This window comes from Zootermopsis nevadensis, unplaced genomic scaffold, assembly GCF_977971745.1.
Source record: "Zootermopsis nevadensis isolate Lab colony 2312 unplaced genomic scaffold, Znev_1.0 Znev_ptg000018l, whole genome shotgun sequence".
Classification (NCBI taxonomy): Eukaryota; Metazoa; Arthropoda; class Insecta; order Blattodea; family Termopsidae; genus Zootermopsis; species Zootermopsis nevadensis.
The window spans coordinates 2,522,745-2,540,583 of record NW_028259150.1 but is presented as its reverse complement, the minus strand read 5'-3'; the positions used below and the strand labels follow the sequence as shown (position 1 = coordinate 2,540,583).

The 17,839-nt window shown below is 35.7% G+C and overlaps 1 protein-coding gene across 3 annotated transcripts; it reads left to right on the top strand.

The window, feature by feature from the left end:
* Window positions 1-125: 125 nt before the first annotated feature.
* On the top strand, window positions 126-16,955 carry l(3)mbt (lethal (3) malignant brain tumor). Of its 3 annotated transcripts, none has more exons than XM_022059961.2 (15): window positions 126-212; window positions 2,100-2,349; window positions 5,471-6,092; window positions 6,226-6,857; window positions 7,409-7,592; window positions 8,113-8,372; window positions 8,702-8,863; window positions 9,242-9,446; window positions 9,533-9,756; window positions 10,508-10,736; window positions 10,984-11,304; window positions 12,160-12,373; window positions 14,011-14,154; window positions 15,786-16,161; window positions 16,583-16,955. In XM_022059961.2, the coding sequence occupies exons 2-15, from the start codon at window positions 2,101-2,103 to the stop codon at window positions 16,712-16,714; spliced, it is 3,954 nt and encodes a 1,317-aa protein (XP_021915653.2). In that variant the 5' UTR covers window positions 126-212; window position 2,100; the 3' UTR covers window positions 16,715-16,955. The 3 variants fall into 3 exon arrangements, with proteins under 3 accessions (XP_021915653.2, XP_021915652.2, XP_087207174.1); XM_022059960.2 differs by having other exon boundaries at window positions 8,696-8,863; XM_087351048.1 differs by lacking the exon at window positions 126-212 and adding an exon at window positions 1,097-1,239 and having other exon boundaries at window positions 8,696-8,863.
* The last annotated feature ends 884 nt before the right edge of the window (window positions 16,956-17,839 follow it).

The following is a 17,839-nucleotide window of genomic DNA, read 5'->3' as shown; positions in this document are numbered from 1 at the left end:
TCTCAGGGACTAAAAAATATCTGAAATATTCGAATTCCTGTCCGTATATAATATTCTTTGCATTTTTACCGAGAATGCGTGTTTGGCGCGCTTTGTAGAACAGTCGTAGCTTGGAGAAACTACTGACGTCAATAAGGCCTACACCTTATCCACTGCCTTCTGTTTCATGTTGGAGACAGAGCGTAAGCCCGTGGCACCGCCATCCGATGAAGGTATGTAGCATTCATTTCGTTATCAAAGGCCGCTTTTAAAAAAATAATATGAAGAAAATCGTTTGAAACTGTTAGTTGTAATTAGTTTTGAAGCTCTCAAAAATTTTCTCAACTTTTAAATTAATTTTATATTATCATTTTGTAGTCACGAAGTTTCTTTTCTCGTGCGACGGACTCTATACATGGGATAATGTGTTGCTGAAGGTATCGTTCCTCCCGTTATAGCCTGATTAAAATGAAATTTTGTTTGCACAGAAATAAGTTGTGGAAAACGGCAGGAAATCGTCTTCAGTAATAGTTTAGTACATATTCTTTCGATAAGTACATTTATTCCTTACACCGTTCATTTATTTCGGGGCAAAACTGATAAAGTGACATACGGAACAAAGCGTAAACGCCGTTAACGAACGATTCGAGTAGTACAGATTGCATCAAGAAAGTATATTTATCGAAATTCAAAAATTATTTAAATGCCTTATAATGACCTCATCACATTGCAAAAGTTTCACGCGTGTTTAGTGTAAACGAAACTAAAAAGCAACAGGCCTTTAAACAGATGTGAAAGAAATTTATGTAAAGTAAAAAATCGCAGCCGTTTGCAAGCCAAAGGAATGGCTTGTTAAAATGAATAGGCCAACATGCGAGTGTAGGAAAAAAGAAAAGTGCAACGCAGTGAAATGAAATATAAATAATATATTGCTTTATGATCGCCAGGCACTGCAAAAAATGTGCATTAACTGACTTGTGTCATAAAGTTTCAAAACAATCAACACATGTGATTATAAAATTTATCCAAGTTTGAAGGAAGTGTAATAAAACTATTATTTTACATATTCATATAAATGATTGCTTATCATTATTTTACAACACTATTACTATAATTAAAAATTCGGTCACTGAGGTCTATATTTTCATGTAATTGATTTATTAGTTTTAGGTTTAAAACTCTTTAACAAGCAGTATCCCCATGCAGACAAAACTTTTTATGGATTCTGCATCAGTTTTCATTACTTTATTACCATAGAAGGTACCTTTATTATTACTCATTAACATAGCCTTGTTATTGTTCATTAAATATACATTTATGTAACAGGTCTTGCAGTTAAATTGTTTGGTAAAACATTCTTTAAAAATGTATGTTTTAGAGAACTGTTTTAAATGATTAATAATTAATGTATCTGGTATAACTTTGATATTTACCTTCGTTTGATTGGGTATACTATGTATGAACATTATACTGCACATAAGAACATATTTTTGTGTTATATCTTCGTACAAAATAATTTTAAAATAATTTGAAATGATTTGAATCTCAGTATGTTGAATTATTGTCTGAATTTGTATAATGATTAACTAGAAATGATCCATGATAGTTCAGTTTGCAAAGTTAATGCCAACAGATTGGACAGTCAGAATTTAGTTCCCACATTATTTAACGGCTGGTAACTCCACTTACTGCTACTGAAAAGAATGTGTGGAACTTTGCTTTCTTGTTCCCTATCTCTCACTGCATATGCTATTCCTTACATCTCAAGGAATAATATGTTGAGGTGTGATAAAGAAAATGAAATGTCCATGAAATCTATCCTGACACACCATCTCAGCAGCAGACAAAGTACCAACATTTGTTCAAGTAGTCTTGAACAATATGTTCCAATTCCATTAAACTAGAAAATGGATTGATTGCTGTCACCAAATTTCAAGAATGTGTAGTTTTTCAACATGTAAAAGATTATTCAACAAGGAAGGTGTCCAACACTATTTACATTTGTCTATGCACCTATTGCTGAGAAAGTTCATTCCTTAAATTTAAAGGCAGATTAGAGAGTATAGTCTTCAAGCATAGTAAGATACTATAATGACTCTGAGGACTTGTTTTGATGTTAGGATGAATACATCATCAATGGCAACACCACAGGTATCTGCTTCTTCATGTGAGGCACCTTCAGTAAAACTTCCAGAGAATGCAGCAAACATATCATCAGAGTCTCCATTGGCTGCAGCTGCATCTTCTGCGCAGCAGCCGGCAGGCACTCGTGTGGTTCCACTCCTCTACATTCAAGGGCCTGCAGGAATGCGTGTTGGAGGCAGTAGTGCTGGGACTATGCCAGTTTCAACTACTTCAACTGGAACTCAAGTAAATTTAATATAAAAATTATTGTAAGATATTAAAATGGGATATTGCAGAACAGGAGGAAAGAGATAAGGCCCTTCAGATTGCACAGAGTTGCCATGCATTCTGTCCCTTATTTCATTCAGCAGTGTTTTGGTTAAACATGAAAATTTCATGCAGCAGATATTGCTAGTGTTTAATCAAAACAAATTACTATAATGGTACCAAACTGCATGGTCATATTTGTTAGGTTTGATTCTTGGCTTATTTGATGGCTTCTGTTACTGAGCTTTTGTGGTTTTTCTCAGTCCTTCTAGGAAGATGCTAGGGTAATACCAGAATAGACCACAGTTCCTTAATTTTCAGTTTACTGTTCATGGTCATCATCCCATCCATTGGGTTTCGGAAAGTGTTGTTATGCAGTTTAAGAAACAAGTTGAGAGAGATGCAGAAATTTTGCACATATATAATTTTAAAAGTTGGTTGTGACAGTTTTATTTTTTAGATGTTAGATCTTATTGTTAATTCTCTAGATAAAAGTAACAATTTCTTTTCTCCTACATTCCTCTCCCAAAATGGTATTCATCATTAAGTAACAATGAGAATTGTGTCATGTGATTTATGCTCATTTCTTGCAACCTGGAATTGTGTGCCATGTACCCCAAACACTTTTTTTAAGACTACACTCCTGCTTTTTCCTCCAGTATAAAAAAGTACTGGGTGCAGTGATACTAGTGAACAATGTTGCTAATAGCTCATGATCAATGGTGGTACTGGTGAAGTGTCAGGACATATACAACTTCTGTGATATGGCCCATTGCAGAGTCTGCAAGGAGCAGAACCAAGGGACCTGTGGAACAAAACCTTGGGAAGCTTTTTCTTTACAGAAAAATACAGACTAAGGAACAGCTGCACAGTATAGTAACCGTGTACTATTAACAGATCGAGACACAGCAAGGCAGCCTGACTAAACCGCTCACCAGTGTTCAATGGCAGGCTATGTATTAATGTTATCTATACTTCTAGTTCCATCAGTGAGCTCCCCCCTCCCCAGGACACCGCAGACAAAGAGGCATAAGTCACTGGCTATTTTATAAGATATACAGGCATTAAAAACAAGAAAATAATATGTTAAACATTGTAAAACTCTACATTTATAAATTATTATTTTATTAATGAAATCTTCTTGGGCTATCTACCATGTCAGTTGGTTAAAAATCATAGGTGTTTTAGGAACCATCCTATATATATATATATATGTAGCCTGTGTTCAAATCTGAGCACGTAGCATATATGTCCTGGATAAAGCCACATGATATATGGATTGGATGATAACAGAAGCTGTTTATATCAGACTTCACTCTTGAAACCTTAATAGGGATGGAGGGATGGTGGCTTCACTCTGTCAGCCTTATATACCCAGCAATTAACATGCTCAAGCAATTCAGCGATAGGACAATCTGGAAGCAAGACTAAGCTAAGCAAGCACTTGACTCTGCCCACTAGAGATGGGCTGTGGCGGTCTGGATACAGTTACATCACAGCTGTGGTGATGGGTATAGAGGTGGTCCCTGATATTAAGATTTCTTTGAAGTTTATTGCCTAATATTATTGAGGTGATTAAATCAAGGGTCAAAAAGGTGACATGTACCACCTATGATGGATATGAAAAATGCATACAATATCTCAAGGAAAGAGACCACTTAGGAGGCCTTCTTCTTTGTGTAGTCTATTGTCTGTTTTAAACAGGCCATTGATATGAAGACCTAATGGATGAATAATGTCAAAATGGATCTTAATAAAATTACATATTAGGGCGTGAATTTGATTGAAATAGTTCATAATAGGGTCTAATGGTGATTTTGTGAACATGACAATGAACCTTTAGACTCCACAAAAGCTTCTTGACAAGTTGAGCAACTATAAATTTTTGAAGGAAGACCATGCACCATCTAGTTAATTAAGTACCTTATTTTATATTTGGTTTAGATTTGAGTAGGAAGTTTTGGGTAAGAAAATTGTAGGTTTAAATGCTCATACAGCATAATTCAATTTACCTTTGGTGATAAGCTGAAAAGTGAAGGCGATGGCCAGCAGAGGCTATCTACAGCTTATCATGGTCTATCAATTTTGGTATTTATTACACTTATGAAGAATTGTTTTTGTGAGAGGTATGTTTCAAACCACATTTTCCAATCTCTTAAGTTACTAAGCTTAGTTATTATAAGCATGAGAGACAGTCCAAATATAGGGCCTTTTATTTATTATTTATCACAAGAATCATGTGTAAAATGTACACACAAGTATTTTTTGCACCATTTACTAATGCAGCTGTTTTATATATAATACCTAATTTTGTCATTAACTGTGCAAGCACACATGAAAGAAAATGAAGGTACAGATATTTTTAGCTTCTCATCATTCACCTCACAGGGTGCTGCGATGACCTTTCCCTATCTTTTACATATGTTCAACAAATCAACTAATATTGTAAACAGGTAGAGGATCAGGAAGCAAATACTTTTCTTGACAAAGGTGCACTACTGCTGTCACATCCTGTTGAAGGACATTGCCATATGAATAGAATATTAATGTGTTTGCTGTTTGCATCACAGATTAAAAAAATATATTAAGTTTCTAGTTGTCTAATGATTACATAAGAAAAAACAGATCTGAGATCAGCATGAATGCAGTAGCTGATAAGGTGAAAGGGAATGACAAGTTCTTACCATGCATAGTGAATGCTTTCTAGCACTGTGTGTCTGTGTACTGGTACATTGGTGCCCACAGGATAGCAGCAGCTTAACAACAGACATTGACGGCATACAATTCCTGATTGGCAGTCATGGAGGACAAAACATTTAGTATTTTGGGTACTTGTGGATTATCGGGACACATCACTTTAAAAATAGGTTAGGTTAGGTTAGGTTAGGTTAGTTGTCATTTATTGAAATAAAATATAATAACTTTCAAGTATATGTCATTTATCCGCACACATTAACCTAACCTAACCTAACTATTTTTAAAGCGATGTGTCCCAATAACCCACAAGTACTGTATTTTGTTACATGCAGTGAGTAAATAATTCATAAACATGTGCTTTGCATTTTCAAGCAAAGTTCATACAAATCGTACTATATTACAGGTTGTGTCCAGTGCCATTAAACCACAATTTGTGACAACAAACACACAGTTCATTCCTACTTTGGCCCCAAAGTTGGCTATGGCTCCTATTGTTGCATCATCTACAATCACTCCAGCATCTGTGGTTACTACCACCACCAGCTCTTCAAAACTTGTGCCTGCAACTCTGGATCAACAACAGTCACAGCAGCAGCAACAACCACACTTTGTAATTCAGGCACCACGAACACCAGCAGGCTCCTCTGCTACCATAGTTCCTGTTTCTGTAGGAGGTCCTGGTATGGGGAAACATACCTTTGCTTATTTGGGAACTATCATCAAGCCAGGAATGGGAGTTGGCAAACCAGGTGAAAGCCCTCAACTTGTACTGCCAACAGCAGGATTGGTTCCAGCAACTAATCAGAAGCTTTTGTTGGCTCCTGTCCCAGTCCTTCCCCAGTTAGCACCAGCACCGCCTCCCATTGGGAACACCACTATATCATCATCATCTCAACAACCAAAAGTGACTAGTCTCCTTGTACCTATGACAATCCCAGCAACAGTTGGGGGAGGCAAGAGCGGCATGATAAATCTCAAGATCTCAAATGGACAGATTCATACTGAAGGGAAAGGATCTGTTACCGGTAAGTTTCGATCTTATTATTAAAATCCACGGTTTATTTTATTGCATTCTTTATTTGATAACAATAAATAAGGCCTTGCAAATATATTCAGACAGAACAGTAAATATTTAATATTTTTCAATGTTCTTTCCAGTGCTCAGAGAAGCAAAGCCATTAACAGGTAATGTAGGACAGCTACCTCCCCTACAACCTATTTCCAAATATTCAAATACAAAGACAACTAGTATAAAGGCTAATGGGTTACTACTGCCGGATTCAACTACTCTGACCCCACTGAAAGATGCTTCTACTTCTATGTCAGCAACACCAAAGAAACTGGCTACTGATGATGAAAGCAGCATCAGGAGAAATTCTGCTATTAATAACAGTAATGCTAATAACAACAAGAGCAGCAGTGGCAACACCAACAACACTAGTAGTAGTTCAGATGACAAGAGGAAGTTAAATCAAGATTTGAACAGGTGTCTGAAAGAAACTGTAGATGCCATTTTTTCACCAAACAGTCCAACCCTCGTGAAGGATAACGGAGATAAAGTGAACTCTACTGATGATGAAGTGACGCTAATTAAAGTGAATCCATTGAAGGAAGAGTCTGCTGTAAAAGAGAAAATGAAAAAGGAGCTTCCAGAAGATGATGTCAAGATTGAAATTATAAAGCAAGATATAAAGGCTGAACAAACCGATACAAATGCTGAAGATTTTGATCCAATGAAAGTTCTGGAATGGAAAGATGGAATTGGAACTTTACCTGGAAGCAATCTTAAGGTATGCTAATGTTTATGTTTCTGCATTTTGAAGTTTCTTGCATCTGATAGCCCAGGAAACACCCAGCATCCACTCATCTTACGTTCTACAATAAATTCAGGAAAAGGCAAGATTTGATGTACAATGGGGAAATCTGAAAACTTGCACTGAATGAGAGAATATGGGTCTGCACAATTGGTGTAGATTAAAATGCAGATGTCATTGCAGTAATGTGTTATTAAAAATTGCTTTAAAAAGTGAAATAAACTGAGAAACATGTATTCTCATAAAATAAATTAACATTTTTGTGGAGAAATTTTTTTCCTAAGTCTAATACAGCAGTTAAAAAGTTATGATATTACTGAAAGAGGCTTCATTCCAAAGAGAAACTGCATTTTATATTGTGAAGTCATTCAGTTATTTTCATATTGGTTAGTATACTACTGTAATAATTCATGTATTATGTTGTAATGTAGATGGTTTTATTGTATATAATTTTCTTATTTATCTTTTAAATATTAATATGTAATTAACCAAACATTTATGTCATGTAATGAGATGATCTATTTCAGTTCCGCCTGAATGAATTTGGGATGATGGAGGTGGTAGATGATGAAGACTATGAGAAACTTCTGTCTTCCAAAAAAACTGATGGTGGGGTTAAAGATGAACCAACTGCACCAGTAAGCATTCCAGAAGTAGAAAGTGATGCAAGTGGAAAGAAAAATGATGATGAAGGAACTGATAATCAGTCAGGTGATACAAAGATATAGATACTAGCTTAAAACTGATATACAATAAGAACTGTGTTGTGATGTTTGTTCAGAGCCAGGCAAGTATATATTATAAGACAAAGCAGAGATAAATATGATAACAAATGAGAATGTTAACACAATAAATAATTGTTATTTATCATCAAGTTTAGACCATTTGTGCACCAGGATGGGTTTTATAATAACAGGATTTTTTAAACTCTTAATACCTTTTAAGCTGCTCAGTGAACATTCTGTATTGTAAGTAGTTGGGTAAATACAAATATGGAATCTTTATTTTATATGTATCCAGTGCTGACCACAAATATGTGGGATAAGAAATCAGTAAGTATATCTTGCATCAAAATCTTCAAAGTACTAGCCAATTAAATTATGTGAATATAAATTTTTAATGCTAAAGGAAACTTGTATTTCATAGAATTTTAATTTGTCACTGAAACAAATCCTCAAATATAGGCAGTTATATATTTTCCTCTTTAATCTCTGTGTTGTTTTGTTAACAGTGAGTAAGAATGTTCTTACAGCAAAGCCCACTGGAACTTCAGACGATATTTATTGCTGTGAGGGCTGTGGTTGTTATGGCCTGGCTTCAGAATTTGTGAGCTCCAGATTCTGCAGCCATACATGTGCTTCAGCATTTGCAAGTAAAAAGGCTGCGCAGAGTAAGAAAGAAAGAGATCTCCTGCAACTGAGGCTCCGCCGACGCAAGAAAAGACTTCTCCATCTCATGCAGCAGCAGTTGCAGAACACACAGCAGCAGCAGGTGAGTGCTGTAACATTAACATGCATAGGTAATTAATGTAATCACTCACAGAGAAAAAGTGTGCATGTGTATTTGAGAAATTACATATGAACAGGATTGAGGGCAAAATACATCACTCAGCATAGCCAGTCCTTTGATGTGGTTGGTTTTCAACCTGAAATATTTAGCACAAAAATCCAGCATGTTACGAATAAATTTGTTCTTCACACATAGAAGAGCTACAACCCACACTTCTGTTTGTTAGATAATGAATAATTCCAGTACAGACAGAAAGAAAGAATGTGTAATAATTTTATATTGACAATAACTTAAACATTTACCAGCAACAGGGAGATGGCGGGAAGATCCGAACGTCAGCTACGCTGTCTGCGTCTCTCCAGTCAACATCTACTGTGACATCTTCTTCTGTTCTTGTCCCTGCTTCTTCAAAGACACCAACCCTTAGTGAAGAAGAAAATATGTCCAATGATGGGACACAAGATGCAAGCAAGGTATGACAGTTCATTTCATGGTTTATACACTTAACTTATATGCTGGCCAGTTCAGTCCACGAGGCAGGAATACCCATATTTTCAAGGTCTAGAATGGAACATTATTTTAATTTTCTGTGTATTCAGTTTTTGCAGACTGTATCCCAGGCTATCAGGAACAGATTATGTGACATACAATTATTGGAGTTGGTATATTTTTCTACGTTGGGGATTCATGTTATGTAGGCCAAAGTGGACAACTTGTCAGTTCAGTATGTTTTCCTACCCATACTCCCTTTATTCTCCTGAGATCAAAAATATAATTTCCCCTAGCCAGATTGTACAGATACCCTCGAAAGTAAATAGTGACTTTTAGCTTCTGTCGTATTTTTTTTCTAGCCACGATTACCATGGCAGACTGGGAAGAGTGGTTTCTCATGGACCAAGTATTTGGAACATTGCAAGGCCAAAGCAGCACCTATAAAGTTGTTCAAAGATCCATTCCCATATTCAAAAAATGGCTTCAAAGTTGGAATGAAAATGGAAGGGATTGACCCTGAGCATCCATCCTATTATTGTGTTCTTACAGTGGCTGATGTTCAAGGTAAGCTCTGTATGTATTAGTGATCTTAAAAACATAATAAATGGAAAAAATTGCACAGGAGTTTTAAAAACTATCTTGTTTGGCAGGTTACAGAATAAGGCTTCATTTTGATGGTTATTCAGACAACTATGACTTCTGGGTGAATGCAGATTCAATGGACATATTTCCAGCGGGATGGTGTGAGAAGAATAATCATCGTCTCCATCCCCCACGAGGCTACACACCTGCCACTTTCAACTGGAGTAGCTACTTGAAGCAGTGTCGAGCTCAGGCTGCCCCACGAAATCTGTTTGCCAATAAGACTGGCAGTGTAAGTTGCAGAATTTTTATTACAGTTGTATTCTACTTTAGAGCAGGCATCAATAAGCCTGTACTTCTCATACATGGAAGGGAAAATATAAGTCAAGTGCACCTGACCAGAAATTATGCCTTTTTTATATTAATGCAAGAACTCTGTGCATACGATTTTGCCTTGTAATATTCACTTGTCATAGTAGTATAATGCTTTCTAAACAGTACTGAAATTGACGCTGTGACACATAACATTTTGGATAAATAGATTTTGATTAAATTTGATATTGTAAGTTCATACTAATATTTATTAATCAAATGCAACTTACTTAACAAAATACAAACGTGCTTTTGAACTAAGTACATTTATAATAACTTTAATATTTAGTGTTTTAATAAACATTGACTACACTTTATTTCAGACAGAACTTATAGTCTTTTTTCGTAAAGCAAATATTTTACACTGTGTGTATTCTCTTGTAGTTTTCATAGTTCATTTAATGATGCTGTCAGTAGCTCAAACTATATAGCATCAAATGTTAAGATGATTAATGTGTGATGAATTAGAAAGGATGTGGAAGGAAATGCCTAATTCAAGGCACTATGGATACAGTTACTTAATGGGCCTCACAGAGTATATGCCTCTGCATTTCACCTGAAGATGCTGACACATCCAGTCTCCAGAACATACTTTTATTCAGAAAGTATATGATTTCCAAATGAAATATTCCCATAACAATGTTACTACATGTCTTGTATCTGTCCTGCAGTCCATCTGTCCAAATGGTTTCCGCCTGGGAATGAAACTTGAGGCTGTGGACCGGAAGAACTCTTCACTAGTGTGTGTTGCAACAGTGGCAGAACTGATGGATAACAGAATTCTAGTTCATTTTGACAGTTGGGATGATATATATGACTACTGGGCTGATCCAATGTCCCCATATATTCATCCTGTGGGCTGGTGTGAAGAACACGGACATACACTTACACCACCAAATAGTAAGTATAATCATTGTCCTTCATAGCATTGGACCTAATACACTTGTTGTCATTTATGTTTTGTGTATAAACATCCCTTTATCTGTTGGTACAATTATATTTAAATGATTTTCATAATTTATTTTCCATTCAGACACATTTATTAATTAGGTCTACCTAACTGTGTGTGTACTCCATATTGCCACCCTGGATTGAAATGAACACAAAATCACCTCTTTCACATCTTAAATTTAGCTTTATATTGTAGATTACAGCAAAGGTGGAAGTAACAGAGCTTTCTCATGGGAAACTTACCTTAAAGAGACCAAGTCTGTAGCTGCTCCGGCACGAGCATTTAAACAGCGTCCGCTGAGTGGTTTTCGTCGTGGTATGAAGCTAGAGTGTGTTGACAAGCGAGTTCCTATGCTCATTCGGGTGGCAACAGTGGATGATGTTGGAGAACACCAGATCAGGATAAAGTTTGATGGTTGGCCAGACCAATACAGCTACTGGATAGATGATGATAGTCCTGACATTAATCCTATGGGATGGTGTCAGAAGACTGGACATCCCCTGGAACCACCATTAAGTAAGACTATTTTCTATCAAGATTTCTGTCTTCTGGGTTGTTGCGCTGTGTACTCTGGTCGATGTTTACCAACGTTTCAGAGGTCATACTGCCTCCGTTGATCGCCCTGATGACGGAGGAATTGTGATCTGTGGTTTAATTGTTTAGTGGTATGCTGCTGCATTACATAGCCAGCTGGACTGCGTATGCCATAACAGTCAAATTAATATGTTGTCATATACAATATTTTTAGTGAAAACTTTGCTGTTTCTGTAAATTTACTTCAGCCTCACTCTCAAGGATTATAGTACTTTGAAACTGTTCTTTGACTTTGTTCTTGTTGAAACAATCTATAAGAAAACAATGATTATAGTACAAATCCCATCATAAATCTAGCCTTAGGGAATTATCACAAAAGGAAATTAAAACTCTTGTCTTTTTGTGTACTTCAGCCAGAATTATCTGAATATACCATATTTTAAGTAATGTCACAAACTCGTATTAAACAGGATTATACCCACACTTCATAAAGTAAAAAAATATACAATATCCATAACACAGATCTCCTACTGAAACTGTTCTGCTTCCTTTTGTACTGAAGTCCTGTGAAACCAAGGAACATATTGCAAGTTACTACTCTTATGGCCCTTGTACACATTTTGCCATCTGGTGTGATTTCTGAGAATTTTTATATTGACTATGCTAGGTTATTTAGCAAATGCTCTGTGCAGGGTCTGTGCCCATATCCCCTCTGTGAGAGCATTAAAGTTCCACTCAAAATACTTGGACCTTTGAGAAATTGTGATGTAGAGTTACAGCACTCAAGAGGTTAAGTGTTTTAGTGTAACTGTATGATGGACTGGCTTTTGCCTACAGCTCCAGAAGAAATGGTAGAAACACCTGAATGTCCAACACCTGGTTGTCGTGGACTTGGACATGTAAAAGGTGCCAAGTATGTGAGTCATCACACTACAATAAGCTGTCCGTATTCTCCCCAGAACCTCAATAAGGACGGTCTTATTCCAGATAGGATTCTCAGTAAAACAGACCAAGGAGAAAGCAAGGAAGAAACAATATCCAAAGAGAGAAGGTGAGTACAGCAAGTTCCCTATGCTGTTTACTTTTCTTCTGGAGATGTCTTTAAAAGGTAAATTTGGTGTTTGGTACTAACCGACTTATTTTAAACCACAATGGAAGACGCATATGGTATATTTCACTGTCTGCACATCTCACACTATTTGAAGCTTTGAATTGGTAAAGTTATCAAACGATGAATTAAAATCGTTAGCAGCAGTAAGTCAGTTCATCAGCACTTCATCACAATTATTTTCACTTTCAGGCATTTTCTGTCTGTCTGTCTGTCTGTTATGTATTTCAGCTGCACTTCCCAAACTATCTGTTCAGACATTATTTGAGTTTTAAGATGGAAATTTTTACATTTTTTATAACATAATTATTTTAACATTATTTCCAAATATATTCAGCCATAATACAGTTATAATTGGATTATGCTGGATCTGAACAAACATCATCTGTTTCCCTGCTTACAAAAATGATGCCTTAATTAGCACAGTTATTCAGAAAATTAGAAGACGATTATAAAAATTTGTCACATAAGTTCGCACTTGGAAAAAATTGCCTATGGTTTTTAGCTAAGTGTAAATTATTACCAAAAATTTTTAATTGTACACATACTGCAGAATTTTAAATTTCAATTTCTTGAATTCTGTTGTTATAAATAAATTTTAAAACATTCAGAATTTTTAATTGCATTAATAGTAATTCATTTTGTACCTTACCTATCAGATGTGAGGAACACCTTTGGCTATACAATGTATTCTGCGGAGTACGCCTGTTTGATTTTATTTATTGCATATGTATTTCTTTTTAGTGCATGTTTGTTATACATTCCTATTTATTATATTTCCCACATCTGTACCTTAAGATTACTTGTTGCTTTTGTGTAATATATAGCAAGATTTCCTAATTAAAATTAAAAATTTTGCAGTTAGCCAACATAAAAGTGCTGATTTTAGCTTGACTGGTGCAATATATGTGAATTTTAATATAGCAAAATTATCATATATCTGAAAGTGTGGCTCTAGGAAAATGTAATAAACAAGTCTGGTGTAATTTGTATGGTACTCATAGAAGATGATTCTTTAGGATCAAAATACATGTGGAATAAAATAACAAGAATAATGGAAATGTTGCCAATTGAAATTATAGTACCGTCCCAGTTTTTTACCACCAGTAACATCAATGTGGCAAATGGCGGGCTTCTGAAGTGGGACCACTACCAGTGACATTCTTTATAATTCTATAAGAAGTTTACCAAGTTCACACTATACAAGGGACTTGTTAGATTAATTAAAATGTGCATGCATGAGTTATGTAGTAATCTGTATGCAGTTAAATGGCTTAAACAGGTAACTTACTTGTGTGTGTATGCTGATGACATCAGTTCATTAACTTGATTTTCAAAAAGTCTCATTTCATAACAAAGACAAGAGTATTTTTGTTTCTGCTTACGTATGAGAAAAACAAAATTCATTTCTAACAAATTTTCAAAATACTCTGGTATAGAAGAATAATCCAGAGTGGTGGTTTGATGAGAAGTATCACTGGATTGATTTGCTGGTGAAGACTGTCAAGAGTGTGATTTTATAGACTAGCAAAGAAATGTTGATATTTTAGAACTAAATACAGATACATTTTAATATGTAGCAAACCTGCTGAGGGTAAGAACCCTGTTGGGAGACCACCTAAGTGGCGACGTATTGAGTTAGCTGAAGACCCAAAGGCTGTATCACAAGATCCTGATTGGAAGCTATATGATGAGGATAGCAGTGAAAGGCGGAGAAAGAAAAGGTAATAAGTTCAATGTATACAAAACCTTTTAAACTGTTCTCTGAATGTCTTTAGCAGTGATATTATATTACTACTTTCTTTATTTTGGACTTTGCCCCTCATGTGTTTAACTTCTTTATTTTAGATTTTGGCCATCATCTGTTGAAAGTTTTTTTAAAAAGTCTTAAAAAATCAACATTTGAAAGGAAGATCCATGCTTTGAAATGTTGTGATTTTAAGACTTTTTAGAACACTATCAGATAATGATTAAAGTCCAAAATGAAGAAAGTAATTGCCTTTTAGACTGTCATATTATATGTGCAGAGACAGAAATTCCTGATGTTGATTAAATTAATGTAAACTGAATTTCATATTTTCAAAATTCTCTTTCCCTACTCTCTCTCCACCATATATACATATAGAAATTAATTTTTTTAATGAAGAATTAAAATTACGATAAATTTCATTTCAACAAATTTAACTGGAATCCTGTTGGTGCTGATTTGTGATCAACTTAAAAGTTTACAGTGAGTCTGATAAGTGTGGTACATCCAACTTTTGTACCATGAAATAGAATCATGTGTGTAATGCTGATGAAATATGGCATTATTAAATTTAGACATTCAATATAAATGTGGCAATTATACCCTTAGATGGTGTTTAGTAGGTATTAACCACAGAAAAGTCTTAAATTCATATACCCAGCAAGCAATTAAACATTACTTATTACAACACGAAAGAACTCTAATAGTGTCAGCAAGACGGAGAAACACCAGCAGTGTTAAATGCTCATACTTTGGCACTTAGCGATCTTGAAGAAATGAAAAACTATGCTGTTTCCAATTAGACATAGGCTTAGGAACCACTTGAAGCTTTCATGGCAACTAATAGTGATAAAATCCTCCTTGGTGATTACCTGCATCAATTTGAAGCAGAAATTTCAGAGACCTCTGTCTCTGTCATTCAGGACCTATGTGTACTGAGAAAAACCACGTGAAGGATGCATATTTAATGACAATAATGCGGGTAACATTTACAAAACCAATTGGGCTTTAGACTTCACACAGATAATATGCATTTGCTTTAGTAACCATTGATCGCAGTTATTTGGAAGTCTTTAGCATACATTTCTTCATTAAGGAAGAAAGAAGTGATACCTTTCCTGTGTGCCTACTTTTGACTTTTGAAATAAGTGACTGATTTTCACAAAATTTGCAACAGTCAGTAAAACATTTTCTGTCTGCCAGATATCACTGTAATGGTATTTCTTAAAATATTATTTTGGATTTGGATGCATTATGTGTAGTGGTAAAAATAAGTGAACATTCTCTTTAGATGAAGCATTCTTTCACAGCGCACCATACTGAGTATGTTGGCACAGCAGTAATATAAACTTGAGTTTGGCAGGTACTCGGTTAAAAACTTTGCCATAACACTGAATGTACCGTCTTCCTTAGTTCCAGGTAAACAGCATATACTGAAATTGGTTATTACTGCTTCTTTCACTGTACTTAATTATCTTGATAATTTCATTCAGCACTTGATACATCGTTATTAAGTAACCAATGAACCAATCGATTAAACATGCCACTTCATAAAGGATAACTGAACATAATATGGCAAGAAAAATTACAACCAAATTGTTGTTACAGAAGACATCTTTCTCAAGAGGAGAATGTGGTTACAGCTATAGCTAAGCCCCCTATTACTACTACTACAACTGCCACTACTACTATCACTACTACTGCTGCTACTACAACAATAACAACAACTGCTACTCCCATACTTTCCAGCGTAGACATGAATCCCCTGCATCAAGAGATGCGACAGTCAGTGATGAATCCAGGGTATGAGGTAAAACCTGATCACCTCAGCCCACATGTATGGGCCAAGCATTCACGCTACCTAAACCAGTATGTTCAAGCAGTGAAGAGTGGCAATCCAAGCATGTGGTCCGTAGACCAAGTGGCTCAGTTTGTTTGGTCTATTCCAGACTGTTGTCATGTGGCCCATAATTTCAAGGAACAGGTAAGTGTGTTTGTTCTGAGCCTCGGCTGTTTATGTACAACAGTCAAGTCTGAGTATTGTGAAATTCAGAGGACGCAAACTTTTGGATTTTGTCTCGAGGATTTTAACTATCTAAATAATATTCAGGTAGCAGAACCCAAAAATATCACAATGCCAGTACCAAAACCTGTCAATGGATACATTCCTAAATTTTGTTCATCCACATCCCATCCTTACTACTTCTCAGTTTTTCGGTGGCATCATTAAGACTTTATTTGGAAACTAATTTTTTTAGCATTTTGTATACCATGTTGTCTAAATTGATCAGCTGCATGAGGGTTTTAAAAATGTACTAAAGTAATTTCATCTTTCCATAATACTATGGAAATTCTGTAAGCAGGTATTTTACAAGTGTTACTCCTTAAATATATTTATGTTACAGCAAATTGATGGAGAAGCGTTGCTAATGATGGCACAGAATGACCTTGTTCAGCATATGGAAATGAAACTTGGACCTGCAATAAAATTATATAATAGCATAGTGCTCCTTCGACAGCGGATTAGACGAAGTTGAGAAGAAAGAAGCCCTAATTGTGTACAATGGCAGTTCATTCTATAATCATCTTTCCCATTCCTTGAGTCATTTCAGTCCATCCATATTTTATTTCACAGCTGGAAACGAGTTTCTACACACAACTATGTCTTCTCTTCCTGTATCATATTTACAGTATGTTATGTATATATTATTATCCAGTATAGTGTGCTTTACATATGCTGTACTGTGAAAATGGTTTTAAATACAAAAATTCTGAAGACTTGAATGTGTTTTTTGCAAAACAGCTTAACAACGCTTAGTGCAATTATGCCTGTTTAGTTTCTGTAACTATACTGTGCCAACTGCAAAGGTTTATTGTATTAAATGAGAAATGCTAGGATTCAGAGTGGTGTCCAATAACTGTCTTCCCTTTCCCTAACCTACACACACTCCAGAGAAACAATTGACATATTATGTTCAATATTAATTAAATTCTTAACATCATTACTATAAGACTATTGTTACTGAAGTATATGTTATGAAGGTACTATTCAGGCATTCACTGGAGGAATTAAGAAAGACCGTGAAAAGCCAGTCATTGGAATTGACAAATTAGATGAAATTGATATCAGCTACCTCCCAAATGTAAGTCTAAATCATTACAGCTGATCAAGCTGCTTGGTATGATGAGACGATAAAGAATTCTTCTTTTTCCAGTTTAACAATGTTTGTACATTTTCCGGTACCCTTTACGCGTCCCCAACTTTTCAGTTGGCTTGATCGATGGACATTCGGTAGGACTCCTTGGACGAGGGATCAGCCCGTCGCAAGGCCTCTACCTGTACACAGGACAGCACAACACAGAAAAACATCCATGGCTTGAGTGGGATTCGAACCCATGGCCCCTGCGATCAAGCGGCACAAGACCCACGCCTCAGACCGCACGGCCACTGCGGACCCCTAATGAATTCTATAAATGTAAATAAAATTTAATTTTGAGATGAACATCCATTCCTTCATTCTAGTGTAAAGGAATGGTCAAATATCTTAAATCACAAGTAATCACACTTGCTTCATATTCAAAATATATCAGCTGGAACAAGGTATCTGACTTAACTTTCATTACTTTCTTCAGTACTTATAGATTATAAGCATTTCCTCCTT